The following is an 18,878-nucleotide window of genomic DNA, read 5'->3' on the forward strand; positions in this document are numbered from 1 at the left end:
CGGCACTTCTTTGTAAACCCCTCCAGGCAGTTACTGTGTCCCTGTAGGCATCTTGTAATTAGCAAGGACTCAAGTCTTCCTCTCCTATCAAATGGAATACAATCAAAGCTAGCTCTACCGTCTTCCCTCTTTTACTATATTTAGGACTTTGGGGTTGCTCTAATATTTTAATACAAAAAATCTTTTTGCATGCTTAGCTAGCTCCATTTTCTCTGATTCCAGGAGAAGGGAACATACAGGCCCATTACATACAGAGGGTATTTTATTGTATTCACCAAAGACTAATGGGGAGAAGAATGCAACAGTATAACAATGAATGAAGGAAATGAACTAATTCCTGCTTTGGGGGAAGTATACAACAGCTGTGCACCCAGCTGTAGGTTTGTTTTCCAAAAACAAAACAAACCAAAAAAAAAAAAAAAAAAAGAGAGAGAGAGAGAGAGAGAGATTAATTATAAACACTGAAGCCAATAGCGAATACTTTTGAGAGAGAAAAGGGAATATCCCATCAAGGGAGTCTTCCGTATTTGAAAATGCTGCTTCAAGACTCTGCCTGTGAAAGGGTTTGCTTGAGGAAATGCTTTATGTGAGAATCATTAACTTTTCTGTATATTATCTCCTTGAACTTCAAAGAAAATGAACCAATCCAAGGGCTATTACAAATAAATGAATATTCTCCAGGACTTCTCCAGGGATGAGAAAAACACCCTCTGTGTTGTGAGAGTTTATCTTTTTGTAAATTACCCTTCACCCACCCACCCCGCACCCCACCTCCCAGATACACACCGGGCCCCTTAGGATGTGATTCACCATTTAAAGAAATGAGTTTGTATATTTTTCAAATTTTGTTCCAGAAGAAAAGCCTGTTGCCATTATGTTCAGTTTATTGCCAAAATTGAAACCAGCTCTTTGATAAAATGTATGCAAATAAGGTAAGATAAAGAGCAAAATGAAATCTTCCCTATTTTAACAGATAGAGGTAAAGAGTGATCCATTTAGTTAGGCAAACAGGGCATGCCAGTTAAACAAAAGATTCCCGGAAGCCTTATAAAATACAATGTAAAGAAACTCATTCTATCTAGCTCTATATTTACAACTGTGGAAGTTATGGAATTACTGCATAAATATTTGTCAAAATTCTTGTGTGAGACCAGGTACAAATGAAATAAAAGAAAGTTGTACATCAGATTTATATTATGAGGAAAATCAAGAGCTAGATGCTGTTGCCCCTGCAGTGTTCATCACTGCACATCCCAGATTTCGCAAAGAAGTGGGGTAAACTTGTGGTCATTTACTCTCCAGGACATCAGCATCTCTGCGTGGTGATGATTAAATGTCCGCAGCTCAGTCAAGCGACCCAGGAGACAGGCAAAATGTTGAGGATTTCCGGGCTGATAAATCTTACACAACTTCTGGAGCACATCAAGCAGTGGTTCCTGGAGCTTCTCTACCGCTTCTCTGTCCTTTATGTATTGTCTGTCTGTTTTGAGGTTTAAGATAAAAAGACAAAATTAAAGAGTGGGGAAGTATTAATTTGGCGTAACTGTAGCAACAGTAACTTGCTTGCGATGTAAATGTAAGGGCCTATTTAGCCAGAGTGGCCCCACCCCGGTTAAACAGCCATTTTGTTGTTTATGCAGTAAAACTTAAACTGACCCTGCCCCCCGCCCTTACTTAAAAGCAAGTCCAAGAAACCAGTCCCAGGTAACAAAACCCAAATACAAGGGTGGGTCAGGTCAGGTGGAGATAACAGCCCGAATGCAGGGATGAGTCAGGTCAGGTAGAGACATCCAATCAGTAAAGCATGCATAAGGTCTCCCTAGCTACCAAGGAGTCGGGCCCCACCTTTTGGGCGCCAATTCACACCAAGGTGATAGGCTAGTTCAAATGTCTACTATAGGGTAAATTGTAATTCAACTGGTCACATATGTGTGACCTAGCATGACTGTTACAATCTCACTCGCCATCTGTGTGTGGCCAGGCCCAACAACATAGCCTTTTCTCTATAAAAGTTAGTCTGTGAGGCAGGGAGGGGTCGCCCTATCTGTAAGGTCTGTTTGATGGTTGGTTTGATTCTTGATGCTTGGCACAAAATAAAGCTTTGCTTGACCTTCGCTCTGTATCAGTCTCACTCCTTTGACCATGGACCCATTATTGGGGGACCCAACAATGTTAACCAGTAAATGATTGTATATCAATATGATGGAGACATATATTACAACAAATTTTACTGATATATATATATATAAATTTTTTTTTTTTTTTGAGAGAGAGAAAGAGAGAACACATGCGTGTGCACACAGGAGGTAGGGGGAGAGGCAGAGAAAGAATCTAAGGAGGCTCCATGCCTAGCACAGAGCCTAACAGGGGCTCAATCTCACAACGCTGAGATCATGACCTGAGCTACAATCAAGAGTCAGATGCTTAACCAACTGAGCCACCCAGGCATCCCATTGCTAGTATAATTTTTAATGACATGGGAAAATAAACTTAAAAAAAAGACAATATGTGCTCTATTGTGTTAAAAAGTATGTAATTCCGTTTAGGTTCCTGTTCAAATATCAAACCCTTAGAAAAGCCTTTCCTGACTACTAATTATAGCAACATCCTGCTGCCACTTTCTTTCCTTATATCCTCACCTTTACATATATATAAATATATATAATATAAATATATTAATATATAATATAAATATATAATAAAGATATATAAAACATATATCTTTATATATTTTATATAAATATTATTTATAAATTTTATACTATATAATTATAACTCAATATATAAATTAAATTATATATAAGTATGTATTATATAAAATATATACTTACTTATTTTATATATTATATAAAACAAAAATTATATGAAAATACATATATAATTATAATATGATATATAAATTAAATTATAAAATTTATCATCTATATTATATATATATTTAACATTACCACCTCCTGAAAATTATTTTTGTCTCCTCATTCGTTATCTTTCTCACCCTATTGGAACGCAAGCTCCATGCAGCTGTCTCCTGCCTGTTTCTTTACTGCTGTACACCCCCGTGTTTGGAACCATGTTTAATGCATGGTATGTGTTCAAAATGCAATTATTCAATGAACGAGTACTATGTTTAGAATAAAGGTTGAGAAGAACTACACTGAAATATTAACAATGATTTCATTTGAGTGGTGGGATTACAGGCCATTTTACTTTTTCTTTGCACTGCTGTGTCTTCCAGATTTTCTTTAAAGAAACATTATTACTATTACATTGGAGAGGGAGTAGAACAAACAAATGGCATAAAAATAAAAATGTAGCGGGCACCTGGGTGGCTCAGTGGGTTAAAACCTCTGCCTTCAGCTCAGGTCATGATCCCAGGGTCCTGGGATGGAGCCCCACACGGGGCTCTCTGCTCAACAGAGCACTTGCTTCCCTCTCTGTCTGCCTCTCTGCCTACTTGTGATTTCTGTTGTCAAATAAACAAATAAATTCTTTTAAAAAAAATAAATAAATAAATAAAAATGTAGCAACAAAATTACCTGGAGAGAGGATAACAATTGCCGTAAGCAGAGCATACTCTTCTTGAGTCATTTTCAATTCTGCAACACTTTTATAAAAACTAAACATAGGTGTTATGTATTCATCAGAGATACCTATGGTGGAAAGATGAAAAATTGCAGAGGCATAACAAAATTTTTAAATGAAAAAAAGTATAGAACTATAGACACCTTGTATACACACACACGTTAATATTTATGCACAAATGTATAAATAATGACTGTATATTATGGCTCCAGTCAAAGGCAGGTCATTGCAAAGAAGGTCAATTAACAAAATCCTCAAAATATCACCTAATCAGTGATTTATGTGTTCCTAATTTCAGCAGTGCCTTTTTTTTTTTTTTCCATTTACTTGAGAGAGAGAGAGAGAGAGCACGAGCAAGAGGAGTGGCAGGCAAAGGAAGCAGGAGAAGCAGGCTCCACTCTGAACAAGGAGCAATGTGGGGCTCGATCTCAGGACTCTGGGATCATGACCTGAGCAAAAGACGGACACTTAACTGACTGAGCCACCCAGTTGCCCTCAGCAGAGCCTTTGTTTCAGTCACAACTATTCGCCAGTAAATGACAATATTCTCAAATTGCCCAAAGAATCTCCCAACCATTTTCTAGATATGTTTTAATCTTTTTAATATTAATATCTATAATCAAGGTATAGGCAGCATCTTAAACAAGGAACAAAAATTGTTGTTCCTAAGTCCAGAGGTATAAACATCTTCATTTAATACATCAGCTAGGGTTCTTCTCAGAGTTGCATTGCCTACTAGGGCATGGGTACTTCGCTGTTCTCTTCAAAGTCAATACATCCAAAATCAAAAATATCATGTACAGAACTAAACTCCCCATCTTCCTCCAAATCCATCCCCTTCCTCAATTCCCATTCTCAATTACTGATACCTTCACCCACCAGCTGCCCCTGCCTGACAACTGAGACTCAGTCCTCCCTCTTAACTCTGGCAGGTGTGAGTCCTATGATTTGACCTGCTACCTCTCCCTGGGTGCTCTCTCTTCTTTCTGTGGCACCTGGAATTGATTTTGTTTAAGTCCTTTCTTTTCATTTGGATTACTACACCTGCCTCCTCATTGGTCTTCCTGTCTTCAGTTTAGTCCCAGAATCTTAACATTTAAATCACATTTTGTCTCCTCAATTCAGTCTTCCTAATACCCTATGAGATAGTCACCAAGAAGTTAGATAATTCACCCAAAGACACACAGTTGGTGAGAGGTGGAAGCGGGATTCGAAACTAGCAGGCTCCAGAGTTCTGGCTCTTAGCGGTCACTAAGCTGCCTGACCTTTCTATCACACAGCCTTTACTCCAGCCATGTTTAGCTACTCAGAGCTTTCTAAATAACTCACATCGCCCAGTTTTCACATTCTCTCTACTTGGAATAGTCTCCTTCTCCTTTATCTAGCTGGCACTTCTTCGTAACTTAGGACTCCTTTGTGTCACTTCCTACAGTCTTTCAACAAGTATTAATTCTGGATCTGTTCTGTGCATGGCTCCACTCCAGAAGAGCTGTGATTAAGGAATTATAGAGAAAAAAAGGAGGAGGAAGAGGACAAGGAACAGGAGGAAGAGAAGGGGAGGAGAAGGAGAAGAAGAAAAAGAAAAAGACCATGGAAATTAAAAAAGAGAGAGAGAGAGACTGTGATGTGATTTATGGATGAATTAAGATGAGGATGAATTTCCCAGAGTTGGTCCACACAAAAATGGACTGCTCTATTCCATCTCCAACCAGACCTGGAGCCATACAGCTTTGGCCAAACCAAACCAGAATGCAGCTGGATTCCAGACCCTAAAGAGAACAATTTTCATATAATATTACGCTTCGCAGAATCAGAAAGTCCAAATCCTTGCCTTTAGAATAATCTAAAGAGTCTTCCGGAACTGAATCCGTGGCCTTTCTCTCTTTTTAGTCCAAATGCCACACTCTTCTTTCCCCTTGACTTTTGATTCTTTAATCGACCCCAGGGGGCTCTCTTAACAGTAGTGTCTTTGTTAAGCAACTTGGGTATTGCATCATGTGGAAGATTCCAGCTTTTACAGATTGAGCTGAATACCCACAACCAAACTAGACACAACTTAAAATCTAGAAGGTTGCGAGCCTGGGAATATCAGTCCGGGTTAAGAATTAGTGAGGAGGTTAAGAGTTAGTGAGCCAGCTCAGTTTGAAATCTGATCTATGACTCCATGTTGGTCACAATACTTAAATTCTATAAGCCTCAGTGTCTTCATCTGTGAAATGTGAATTATAACAATAGCATTATATGAGATAATATATGTGGAGTGCTTAGCATAATGCCTGGTTGATAGCAAACCCTCAATGAATGTTAGCACAAATACTATTATTGTTATTTAAGAAATTAGATCAATGTTAGTTCATTAATTCATTTTTATCTCAGTTTATCTCAATTTTAGTTAGACAGCTCATTTACTTTTGTGTTTACAGAGCTATGTTTTTGTTTTATTTTTACATTCTGGACCTCCCTAGAGATTAATATAAATTGGCTGATCAGTGATCTGCTTCAGTGTTTTTCTAAAACACTGAAAACTTGTTAAAGCTAAACTAAGATCTATATTTTCCTGGTAAGGATGTTCTTTTTTACTTTAAAAAAGAAAAATGGCAGTCTTTAGGCTTTCCTCAGCATTCAGGGACTACACCCATCATTTGTGGCTACCTGAAATAATAACTCCATGCTATATTTTAAAATAGCATACAAAGATTGATGATAATATTAAAGGTGGTTGATTTGAAAATATTTAATTTTTAGAAAACATATTTGACTACCTAATTTCCTATTTTGTCTTTCTAAATATCCATTAACCTTACAAAAATGTTACGTCCATTAGTTATCTAACTATAGCTAATACTTTTGAGGAAAAAAGAGGTAAAGATATTTGTTATGATTGTTTATATTGTATATATTGTACAAGCTAACAGTGAATATAGTGAAAATATAGAAAATAGTAGAATTAAAAATAATTTCTTATAGCATAGATCAAATATAAATCTGCTTTTAGAATTGAAGTTAATAATCAGAATTAACTGGAGCACCATCAACAAAGGGGTACTTTAAGTTTTATGAACCAGCAATTTCTAACTTAGGAAATGTAATAATAATATCATTCCGAAGGGGCAATCTTTTCTTGTTTTCCTGCCTCCTCCTTTCTGGAGATTTAAGTCTGTTTCATTTTTTGTTTCTTTACCCAATTAGCTGATTTTTGGCCACAAGGTGGGGCTATTTTCTAATTTAACAACAAAGACTACTATGGAAAAGGGCATAGTTGTTTAAAAAAAAAAAAAGTGTGTCTCTGCTTCTCTGTTTCTTGTTTTACCTTTCTAGAGAAAGAGGTATGTAACTGAACAATTAATTGTTCATTAATCAGAAACAGTCAGAGAAAAACTACTTGATAGAATCAACTCTATGCTATTTTAAGTTATTTTGAATTGTAAATGTCTTTTATTTCCAAATTAAACTTCCAAATTTTAACTGGGGACAAAAAATAAAGCAGAGAGTGGGTTAAAGCCTCTGCCTTCGGCTCAGGTTATGATCTCAGGGTCCTGGGATAGAGCCCCGCATCAGGCTCTCTGTTCTGCAGGGAGCCTGCTTCCTCCTCTCTCTCTCTGCCTACCTCTCTGCCTAGTCGTGATCTCTGTCTGTCAAATAAATTTTAAAAATCTTTAAAAAAAAAAAATAAAGCAGAGGGATGTGTGTATGTGATACAAGATAGTATATAAGACAACATTCCTGGTATTTTAAACACCTCTATCTGATTTATTATAAATGATGGGATCAAGATAGACCAAGAATCTTACTAAAAATGATGCTTTTTGCTCAAAACCATGTAATTTGACATTTTCCTAGAAAGGGCACCACCCCATAGCATAGAAGTTAAGGTATAAGTCTCTGACATGCCCCACAAAGCAATGTTTGCCTTCCACTTTCCTTATAAAACTCTCTCCATCCCAGTAGTTTCCCTGTGAGGTAATGACAGAAACTCTTGGTTCCTGGAGCCGAATTATGTCAGTCTACACTTCTCTACCTCTCTTCCCCTCCAGTGCCATGGCCAATGTGCTATTGCAGAGGAAAAGATGGAAGCTCCAGCCCAAGGTCCAGCCACTGTTGGTATAGTCAGCAACAGTACAATTCTGGCTACTGAGGCAAAGGAGAGTCTACTTGGGAGGTCTCAAGAAAGATTTCTATATTCAGGAAGAGGTCATTAATTTCCTTTCTGAAGTTTCTTTTTCCTTTGGGCACAGTTGCCCCTGGATGTGATGCCTGGAAATGCTGTGGCCAGGAAGAGAATCAGCCTGAGGGTAAAGCTAATACACCAAGGATCGCAGAGCAGAAGTTTTGAAAAAGACTTGTCTTTCTGATAACCTGCTGAGCAACTTCATTAACCAATTCTGCTGCCACCCTTCCTCTGGGTTTCTCATTTGAGCTAATGTCCTTACTGTTTAAGTTATATTGAACTGGATTTTCTATGATCATCAGCCAAGGGCATCCTAACAGATAGTTCCTCTACCAAATAAGATACATTTTTAGTCTTCATGCTTTTTTGCTTGAAATATAAGGCAGGATCCCTATTAGGCTAGGACACACCACTCATGTTTCAAGACAACACTCAAATTTTGCTTCCTCTGTGGAGCTTTCCCTGTCACAGTGAAGCAGAATTAGTTGTTTTCTTCTCTACGTTTATTTCTATGCATGTATCACAATTCATATCTCTCCTTCCCAATGGAGTGTGAAATACCAGAAAAAACAAAACTTTGAGAATAGGAACCAACATCGTACTCCCTGTGCCTGACACACTGCCTGACTACTTAAAGGTGCTCTACTCAGTAATCAGCATCCTGCTGGAGACATGATAACGACGAACAAATGTTTGTTAAATTGGGCAATATTCTGTTTTGTTAGTTCCTTGTGACAAAGGTGACATAGTTGTGAGACATCATGGGGGCAAGGGATGCCCTTAGGACATGGAAACATTCTCAGATGTTAAAAGCTTGGACCCTAACCTCTACTTCAACTGCCAAATTCTACCCTGTCAGTCATTTGTGCCATGCTGTTGGCTTTAAGTTAAAAGTTGCCATCAAATTAGCAATTCAAAAAACTTACTACTTTCAAAATAAAATATTTGAAATATTTAATAAATAACGTGCTTCCCATTAGTCCTAGTGGCTAAGGTTATGTGGCTAAATTATATTTCACTGGTGCTTAGGAGTTGCCAGGGTTTGGATCGTCAGGTTCTAAATCATCTCAACAAAATTCACCAATTTTTGACAACAGCGGTGCCCCAGGCACTGTGATAATGCTGGGAATAACATTCTAGCAGTCAACAGACTAATGGAAGAAACAGATACATAAATAAATACATATTGTCCAATACTGGTCAAGTATAAAAGGCTTACTGAATACAGCTGAGAGCCAATGAAAATGCTGACTCCTATATTAATTTAATACTTTCTTTTATTTTGAAAATGCCTTTTTCCTACAGATTGAACCCCCATTGGTCTATGCCAATATAATTATTATAATAATATAATTATTACATAATCAATTTGAAAAGCAAAATGTGGTGTAAAGGGCTCCAAATTTTGATTTATGCATTTTACTTTTCTTATAAATATTCTGTTATTTGTTCTTAACATTTCCAGCCCTTTCTTCAAAGTCAGTATCTCAACTGACAATCAGCTTACATCATCCTCTTTACAAAAGTTAGTTCTTAGAATTGTTTCCATTTGTAGCCAAAGCTAAGGCAATGAAATTATGTGTAGTTAAAAAGCAGAAAAATAAGTAAGGTATAGAGTACACTTGACCATGCTACCATAAACCAGCTACAACTCCATCATGCTGATAAGGATCTCTCATTTCTCTGATCTCCCTGATTCTATTCACTTTATCATTTACCTAAAGCCAATTTCAAATAGCTACCTGCTCCTTATATGTTCCCTCTCAACCAAAGGGCAGGAACTGTGTTTTACTAGGTCTTTGCATTCCCTACTAGCGGATAGTAGAGCAAATATTAGACCATGGTGAGTGACAGGTGCAACATATAGAAAGAGCACCGGGTTTTGAGTTAGATCAATTGCATTCATCTCCTGGCAATCTGCTGATTAGCTATGCAACACTGTGCAGGTCAATTAGCTTCTCTAAGACTGTTTCCTCATCTATAAAACAGGAGTGTAAAACCCACCTTTGGGGACCATTGAGAATATACGTAAGATGATGTGTATATAAGTTAACAACTGCAAAATCCTAAGATATACTGTCATCCTGATAAACACTTAGGGATTGGATATTTCATTTATGTCTGTTATGGGAATAAAAAAAAGCCAAAAAATATGTTTCAGAGGTTATATTTGAAGTTAACAGAACAAGTTTCATGGTCTGTGAAAAGTTATTGCTAATTTCCTTAATGTTAAAATGTAAACTCATTCAATGTTAGCAATTTCAGTGCTGTCATATTTTATGGTATCATATGATTATTTCTAGTTTTAACAAATATTTCAGCTTTAAAACCTAGTTTGCATAATAGTACATTAGAAATAATATAATTGAGGCACTAGAATTATATAGAAATAACCCAACCACAAGTTATGTCAGATATAATATTCTGAAGCTTCAATTAATACAAATAAGCACTATAGCTCTCATTAAGTAAATGTATCTCAGGAGACAGTACTTTTGTGTATGTAATTGGAATTTAATAATAGCAAACAAAAGAGTACAAATTTGAAGAACAAGAAATTAAATTTCACATTATATTCTTTAAAGAGTTCTGTAGGCATAGTCAGGGCAACTTTGAGATGCTATGTTTCTCTAGAATTAAATGTACAATAGAAGAATGTGTTATATTTGCATAAGAATAAAAAGTTATTCTGAAAGGTCATCTTGCAAGATCAGGTTTTTATGTGGTGTATGGAAGAGGCAATGCTCTGAAAATCCACTGGGAGAAGCAAATTCATAAATATTAATAAATGGAAGCATCATTATAGATAATAAAATATGAAGCAGAATGTGAGTTTCGATGGTTTTTATTGTCACAATATGTGGTTGATGTTTGGGTAAAGTAATCTATTTATGAACCAGAGACACACGTAGTTATTTATATAGTTTGCATTCTAGAAAACTTCATTCTGGAACTTTTCTGAAACTTGCAAAATCACAAGTTCTGAAACCTACATTAATCAAGCAAGTTTTTTTCCTATTTTTTACCTGTTTTTAACCTGCAAGATCCTCACCATTTCTCACCTAGTTATTGCATTGATTTCCTTATAGACTTGTCTCAATCCCTGTAAAAGTTCCTTCATATTACTGCTTGAAAGACCTTTCTACAGTACTTCTATGGTCATGTCATATATGCTCAGACCATTACAAGACTCATTATACAGGAACTACACTAATCTATTTTTGTGGTGTTCAAGGTCCTTAAAAATCTAGCATTATTACATTTCACCTTCAAAAATACTATTTTTCAGCAATGTCACAGTATTTGTGGATCTAACACATGGATGCTCTCACACCTCCACATTTTTGCACTTTAAATTTCTGTATTACTATTTAATGGCTATAGCTGTTGGAGTACCCTTCTCAGACTTTTGTGGCATGATGAGTTCACAACAATCCTCCATGGTTCACTTGTCAACTTTGTAAGCCTTTTCTGACTCACCATGTAGACTCAGGGAAGTCAAGCACATCTTTCTGCTTCAGTTTCATTTTGCATATACATCCCTCATAGTCCCTATTACACTGCACATTGTTTAGGAATTCTTAACTTATACATCTTCCCCATTAGTTTGTAAGCTCCCGGGGGACAGAGATCATAATTCCTCACCTCCATACCTCAATAATTGTGCAGTGCTTGGCACAAATCAAGTATTCAATGTATACTTGTTGAATAGAAAGATCTCCTTTATTATGCCTACTAATTAGTAACTCATTTCCCCCTCCTACTCAATGGGCATAAATCTTCAGTTAAGTGAGATGAATATCTGCTCTACAACATTATACCTATAGGCAAAAATGCTGTATTGTACACTTAAACTTTTGCTAATAGTGTAGATCTCATGTTAAGTGTTCTTATCACAATAAAAAAAAAAATCAAGATACTTCAGTAGCTGCCCAAGTGACGGGTTAACCCAGCAATCAGAAAAACTGATTGGTTAAGAACTAATTAGAACTGGATGGTACTGTGGAGGTTACCTGATTCAACCCTTCTCCCTTACCCCAGCTGCCTGGACAGATGCACAGATGAGTGAAAACACACACACACACACACACACACACACACACACACCACTATGTTCCAGAAAATGTAAAATAAAATCTGTCCAGAACCAGAACCCATATTTCTTACTAATATACTGTCTTTCAAAGGGCGGAAATCTCTGACAATGTATTTCTCAGACTCTTTCCCTTCTCTTCATTTCTTCTGGGAGCACATTCTTGAAACCTCTTGCCTCCTGAGAGGCGTCTCCCATCCTGGTTTATCCTAACATTGCTGGCAGATTTGTAAAGCATGACTGGCATTTTTCCTCTCCTTCTCAAAAATCTTTAATGTCTCCCTGTTTCTTAGAAAATGAAGGATACATCTTTTAGCCTAACATTCAAGGTCCTCAAACATTTGATTCTGACTTCTAAAAAATTCCATTTCCCTTTGATGTAACCTTTAATCTAATCAAACTCAAATATTCATTCTTCTTTGTGTGTATAACCTGAACTCCCCTGCCTCAGTCCTTTGTTTCTGCTGGTCCTTTTCTCTTGTACCTCCACTCTGAATAGTCACATAAAATATCATTTAAGGCCCAGCTTGCCAATGAAATCTTTCCAGAGCCTTACCAACAAGATGTCACCCCATCTCATTTCTCTTCCACATTTTATTGTAACTATCAATGTACAGATCACATCTCCCTACTAGACTATAAGCTTCCTAAGAGAAGAAAGATGCCTGATTCCTCTCACTACCTCCACAGTATCTTGCCCTTAAATATATGTTAAACTAATAAATTAGTGGATTTATTTGAATAATGAATGCATCTTTGTAAAATGTGTATCCTTTAAATCTAACAATGATGATAATTATGCTTTCAGTGTTTAAGAGAAGAAAACACAACAATTATGGGATGGCTGTTTTTTAAAAAAATTATTTTCAATTATTTTCCTTATATTGCAAATGCAGAAGTTCCTAAAAACTTTCCTTCCAATCTCTATTCTAAATCACTAATTTTATAAATATTTAAACTTGTTCTAGTAATTCATAAAAAGATAATACTTTGGGAAGAAAGGATCTTAAGCCATCATTTCATCTCATTCATCCCTTCTCTCCCAATCCATATATAAAGTCTCTCAGGTAAATGAAAAGTTATACTATTTTAAGACTCAGATTCTAAGATAAATAGCACAGAATTCCTGGAAATTCATTCCAATATCTCTTAGTGCTTTCTGTCCCAGTATTCCTCTGTAATAAGTTCAACTCATACTATTATTTCATTTTGTCTCTTGAGAGACAGTGTAACATAGTAGTTTAGACACAGGGCTTCTAAAGTCAGACTTCCTGTCTGTCGATGGAAAAGTTATTAGGCACTCTCTGTGTCAGTTTCCTTATCTACTAAATTTGAATAATAATAGTACTTATTCAGAGGACTTTGCAAGGATTTGATGAAATCATATATGTAAAGTATTTAGAACAGTGTCTAAAACCTAGTAAATGGTGTATAAATGTTGCTATTAATAGTTCCTTTTATTTTACTTTGAATAGAGATAGATAATAGTTTGATCCATGGTCATTCAGACGTGAAGGTTTTGAACAAATGAATCTTTTTTGGACTGAATAACCTCAGCTCCTGTATGCTGTTTTTATCAGAGTAGTTTTCTGAACTTTAAAAAAAATTTTTTCCTTCGACCTTTAATCTTAATATAGAGCAAAGAGTATTTTTAGTATTTTGCTAATACAACAAGGATTTTTGAACCAACCCTCTAAAGGCCTCATCTATTTAACACATATCTTTTTAGAGCCATTCTCCATACTAATCACAATGGGCACATAACTTTGCATAAGACAGACAAGACGCCTATCTTGTGGGATGTACAAGTTCTTACTTGCAGGAACAAACTCTTTACCATTAGCCAAATCACTTACCACTCTTCCGAATTCTTTCTTCCAATAGGTCAGCATGTCCAGCTGGAAGTTTCTTATTAAAAATCTCAGCTGAACGCAGGAACATAGCTTCAACTGCAGACCCCTTCAGCAAAGCAATTTGATCTTCATGGTCCAAAGTCTGAAATCCTGGATGAAGATGATAATCAAATCAGTGTGAGGGAATTGTGAATTTTATATAACAGTATTTCATCATCGTTATCATTCCCATTGATAAAACATTTCCATAAAGTGATTTTATAATTGTTTTAAGGTTGGGTAGTTTGAGCCATTAAGTGCTTATTGTTCTCTCCCAAATAGATGTTGACTTTTATCTTTATTAAGCAGAATTTGTTGAATAAATTGGGTAAAAAAGGATGTCAGACCCACACCAAAAATATATATTATGGCAGAGCAGAGATCCAGATGAAGCAACCCTCAGAAATTAGAAGCAAACAGATACTCTTTGAGCTATTATATTAGTCGCATCTGGTGTCTTGGAGTTAACTCTGCAGAATGGAAGCATCCACAAAACAGAAAAAAGTCTTCAGGGGCCCCTGGGTAGCTCAGTGGGTTAAAGCCTCTACCTTTGGCTCAGGTCATGATCCCTGGGTCCTGAGATCGAGCCCCACATCAGTCCCATGTGAGGCTCTCTGCTTGGCAGGGAGCCTGCTTCCCTCCTCTCTCTCTCTCTGCCTACTTATGATCTCTCTCGCTGTCAAATAAATAAATTATAAAGAAAAAAAAAAGGAAAAAAAAGAAAAAATTTTCACATATATCCAGACATTTAAGGGATTATTTGTCTAGCTCATTAGTCAATCTGGAGAATGGGGGAATTTTCAAAAAAAATTAATAAAACAATCAAGATCATGTTAAGATATCTGCTCTGAGCTCAGCACTCTATCTATCATACAGGGTAGAAAAAAATTAGAGAAATATGGGAATGAGTTGATAACCTGAAGGAACATGTCCTTATCCTGGCTTATATGCCATAGTCCCCAGCTACCTCTCTGACATCATTTCTTCCTCCTCCTTCCCCTCACTGACCGCACTCTAGTCACACTGACCCTGGGCTCTACTATGAACATGTATGTTGTTTTGCCTCAAGGGTAAATGCTCTTCTCCAGCTATCCCCATGTCTCACTGTATACAGACATGTACTGTATGCAGATCTCTGCTTCAAGGTAATCCTACTAAAATAATATCCCCCAGAATTTGCTGGTTCCTACCTGCTTTATTTTCTATTCATAGAGTTTACCACTACCTCACATAATAAAATTATTCATATTTGCTAATTGTCTGCCACATCTAATAGAGTATAAACTTCTTGGAGTCAGAGACTTTGCCGTTCTCTTCATTTTTGTATTCCCAGTGCCTGGCACATAATTGACAGCCAAGAATTACTTGTTGAATAATTAGATAACTGAATAAATGGGAAAACAACACAAGCTCCTATGCACATGTATACACACACACACACACACACACACACACACACCACATATAAAAATAAACTAACATCATCAGGGTCCAAATGGCTTAGAAAAGTATTAAATAACAGTGGAAGTTTAGAAAAGAGAGAAATGTGAAGGATTAAGAATCACTGTGTTGGTGAATTGAAAAGCTCCTTTGAGGACCGGAGCCAAGCCTGCAGGGTCTCCAGCACCCTGGACAGTGCCTGGCACAGTTTATGCTCAATGAACTACAGAATGAAACAATTCATCTATCTTTCACAAAAACCCCTTCATTTTTGGAGTTACAGCACTATTATTACTATTTATAATAATGCCATTTCCATTATTTTTGTTAAAATATTAACTATATTGTTACTATTGCTAAAATTTTTCTCATGAGTTTTGTGTTTTTTATTTCCTTCTGTATTTTATTTTTTTTCTTTTTAAAACGTTTTTAAATATTTTTCATTTTTTAAAAGTTTATTCTTAAATAATCTCTACCCCAAATTTGGGGCTCAAACTCAAAACCCCCAAATCAAGAGTCACATGCTCTCTCCACTGAGCCAGCCAGTGCCCTTGCTTTACCCATTAAACATACATTAACTGTACTCTTTCCTCCCCTCAGGAACTAGTCTAAGCATGGGGAATAAAGAGATGTGTCAGTTATTGCTGTTGCTTTCAGATAAGCTACATTCTATGAAGAAGAATTTTTTCTTCAATTATTTTGTGGTTCAAGACCAACAGACAATTTGAACTGAAAAACTCTCTTTTCACAAACAACCAAAAACATTATATTTTTCCTTTTCTCCCAATTCCTCCTCCCACACTTTCCACTCCTGTATACACTTGCTTTTGATCAAGCCTGCCCTAATTAGCATATAACAAATTAAGTCCTTCTTTCGTTGTTAATAAAGAAATGAGAGAATATTAATGTTAAAATGATAATGAACACTTTCTCCTCACATTTTATGAGTTTTATGTAGGCTTATGTCTATCCATGACACTTTAATAAAATAACTGCATAATGTCAGCAAAAGAAGACAAATTAACCTAATTAAAATCTTACATCAGAAGTTACCTTCTGTAATTTAATATTACAAGGTTATGCTCTTGTACAAGGTATTAATTATACTCTCCTAGATCATGGAATTCTATTGTACTAATATATTTTTAAAACACTGAAACAAATTAAATGTATTGGCTTAGATAGCATTGGTAGTATTGTTGGAAGAATTGGGAAGCTGGGAGACAAGAATCTTGAATTCCAGTTTCTGTACTGGCACCATCCAAATGACTATGAATAAGTTCCTCTCCCTCATTTCACAAATAAAATTGTTCATTAAGTACTGTCAATTTTTGCATCTCTCTTCATTTTGTTTTCTCTTCAGTCTCCCACTGCTGTTGTTTTATTTCAAGCCCTCTGCCTTGACCTCTGCAGTAGCATCCTAAATGACCCCTCCTCCGTGGTCCCTCCCTATTCAAATCCATCTTATATAAAACTGATCAAGTCATATCTATATAACATAAATCCATAACTTTCCTGTCAACACAAACAACAACAACAAAGAGGCACCAAAAGCTCTCTACAATCCAGGGAATGATGATTAAATTCCTTAGTTAGGCCCTTATCAGTCTGGTACCAACTACATTATGTCTAACCAAGGAACCCACCACATTATGCTGTAATCCCATTGAATTTTCCTCTTTCATCTCTAAAAATCCTATTTTTGTTTATGCCTTATATTTTATATTTTCACAAGCAGGTTTTTCAACTTGGGAGGTTCCTTCTCTTCTGTGCCACCAAAAAAATCGCTTTATCAGGTGCCTGGGTGGCTCAGTGGGTTAAGCCACTGCCTTCGGCTCAGGTCATGATCTCGGAGTCCTGGGATTGAGTCCCGCATCGGGCTCTCTGCTCGGCAGGGAGCCTGCTTCCTCCTCTCTCTGTGCCTGCCTCTCTGCCTGCTTGTCATCTCTCTCTGTCAAATAAATAAATAAAATCTTTAAAAAAAATTGCTTTATCTTTTTAAAAATTTTTTATTAATTATTTTTATTAACATATATTATTTGCCTGAGGGGTACAGGTCTGTGAATCATCCGGCCTACACATTTCACAGCACTCACTATATCCCATACCCTCCCCAATGCTTTATCTTTTAGACCCAATTAAAATATTGTTTTCTTTGAAGTCTCCCTATCTTTCTCAGATACAATTAACAACCACTTCTGCTCTGTTCAAACAGCACTTTGTATATAATTGTTTTTATTATAGCCTTTCTTTAGACACCCCCTTGAAGGTAATAGCTAGGTACTTAGCATGAAATAGGTATCAACAAATGCTTTTTAAATGAGTAAATGGATGAATGACAAATCTGTAAAGTCTCAATTTCTTAATTTATCAATTAGAAGAATTATTATGAGTTCACATATCTTATGTTATAACACATTAAATAGAACATGAAATGTTCTAACATTTCATGTCTATAATTGCTAGACACATTAATTTAAATCGGATGTAAAATAATCCCTACTTTACAATAAACACAACTGATTCTCTCAATGTCACAAGAATATTGCACAGTATAACAAAAAAGTATCTACATATAAAAATACCTGGCAGTTTTTTTGTGAATTCTACAAGAATCTGTACATGACTAGTTGCCATTTCAGTTAAAATGAGGAAGTTTTCTTCTGCACTGAATTCTTCTTTCAACTAAATTTTAAGGAAAAAAAAATCAAATGATTAATAAGCAGATAAAAGGATAAATAACACAAAATCATTAGACTAAAGAATGAGATTTGGATAATACAATTTAAATTTCAGTTCATATTTTTCAGATTGCCAGAGAACAATTACTATCACCTAGACAGATATGAGACCTCTTATTCTTTGTTCAATGCTGCTAAAAGTTTAAACATATAAACTAAATTCTCAGCTGTAATCATTTAGAAATAACAAATTTATATATAAATTCTATCTCCAAAATACTAAAAGCTCCAGAAAACATTAACTTTAAACTATTTTCAGGTATTTGTACATACAATTTTATTTGTTATTTCCTGAGGCATCCTCTGTTTGCTATATGAATCCATAATATAATGCAGAAGATTCTGTTGATCTGGGGTGAGTTCAGTTTTCTCCTACACTGGCAAAAAAATAAAAGGTGTTAGGGAAGGTGGTTTTAAGGCATCTTTCATATATGTGCATCCATCTGGAATAAACTAATTTCAGAAATTGTGTGCTGTAATTGCTTACTCTGGGTCCTTGGGCAAGCCTTATACCCTTTCACTAAATGTCTCCCAAGTTGTTGATTTTTTTATCTGTAAAATAGGAGTAACAAAATATCCATTTCATGTACTTCTTGGGAATATAGGATAGTCTGGATATGAAGTCTATCAAGCCCATTCATAGGGAAGTTCAGTGAAAGTTCAAGGTTTAGTCACTAAGGAAAATGTCCCACACTTAAGAGCATTCTGAGCAAACTGTGGCCCATCTACCAAATCCACCTGGTTTTGTGACTATTGGAACAAACCACACTCACTTGTTTATGTGTTATCTATGTTGCTTCTGCACGAAAATGGCAGGCTTGAGTAGTTGTCATGGAGACCTATGGCCAAAGCCTAAAATATCTGACTCTTTATAGAAAAAAGTGTTTGCCTAACCTTGAAGTAGAGTCATCAATCTGCACAGTTCAGACCCTGAACAACCCTTTCTCCCTACTAGCATCTTT

At 36.0% G+C, this 18,878-nt stretch overlaps 1 protein-coding gene across 3 annotated transcripts in view; it reads right to left on the minus strand.

Annotated features, from left to right (window-relative positions):
* Positions 1-866: 866 nt before the first annotated feature.
* NR1H4 (nuclear receptor subfamily 1 group H member 4) overlaps positions 867-18,878 on the minus strand; it is a 62,460-nt gene continuing 44,448 nt past the window's right edge. For all 3 annotated transcript variants that reach the window (XM_004742957.3, XM_004742956.3, XM_004742955.3), the window contains 5 exons: positions 18,190-18,288; positions 17,761-17,860; positions 13,700-13,846; positions 3,537-3,650; positions 867-1,480 (listed from right to left, as the gene is read on the minus strand). In XM_004742957.3, coding sequence (XP_004743014.1) covers positions 1,242-1,480; positions 3,537-3,650; positions 13,700-13,846; positions 17,761-17,860; positions 18,190-18,288 — 699 coding nt within the window. In that variant the 3' untranslated portion in view covers positions 867-1,241. The remainder of the gene's footprint in view (positions 1,481-3,536; positions 3,651-13,699; positions 13,847-17,760; positions 17,861-18,189; positions 18,289-18,878) is intronic.

The sequence above is a fragment of the Mustela putorius genome, unplaced genomic scaffold, assembly GCF_011764305.1.
Source record: "Mustela putorius furo isolate JIRA1106 unplaced genomic scaffold, ASM1176430v1.1 tig00000788_pilon_pilon_pilon, whole genome shotgun sequence".
Lineage (NCBI taxonomy): Eukaryota > Metazoa > Chordata > Mammalia > Carnivora > Mustelidae > Mustela > Mustela putorius.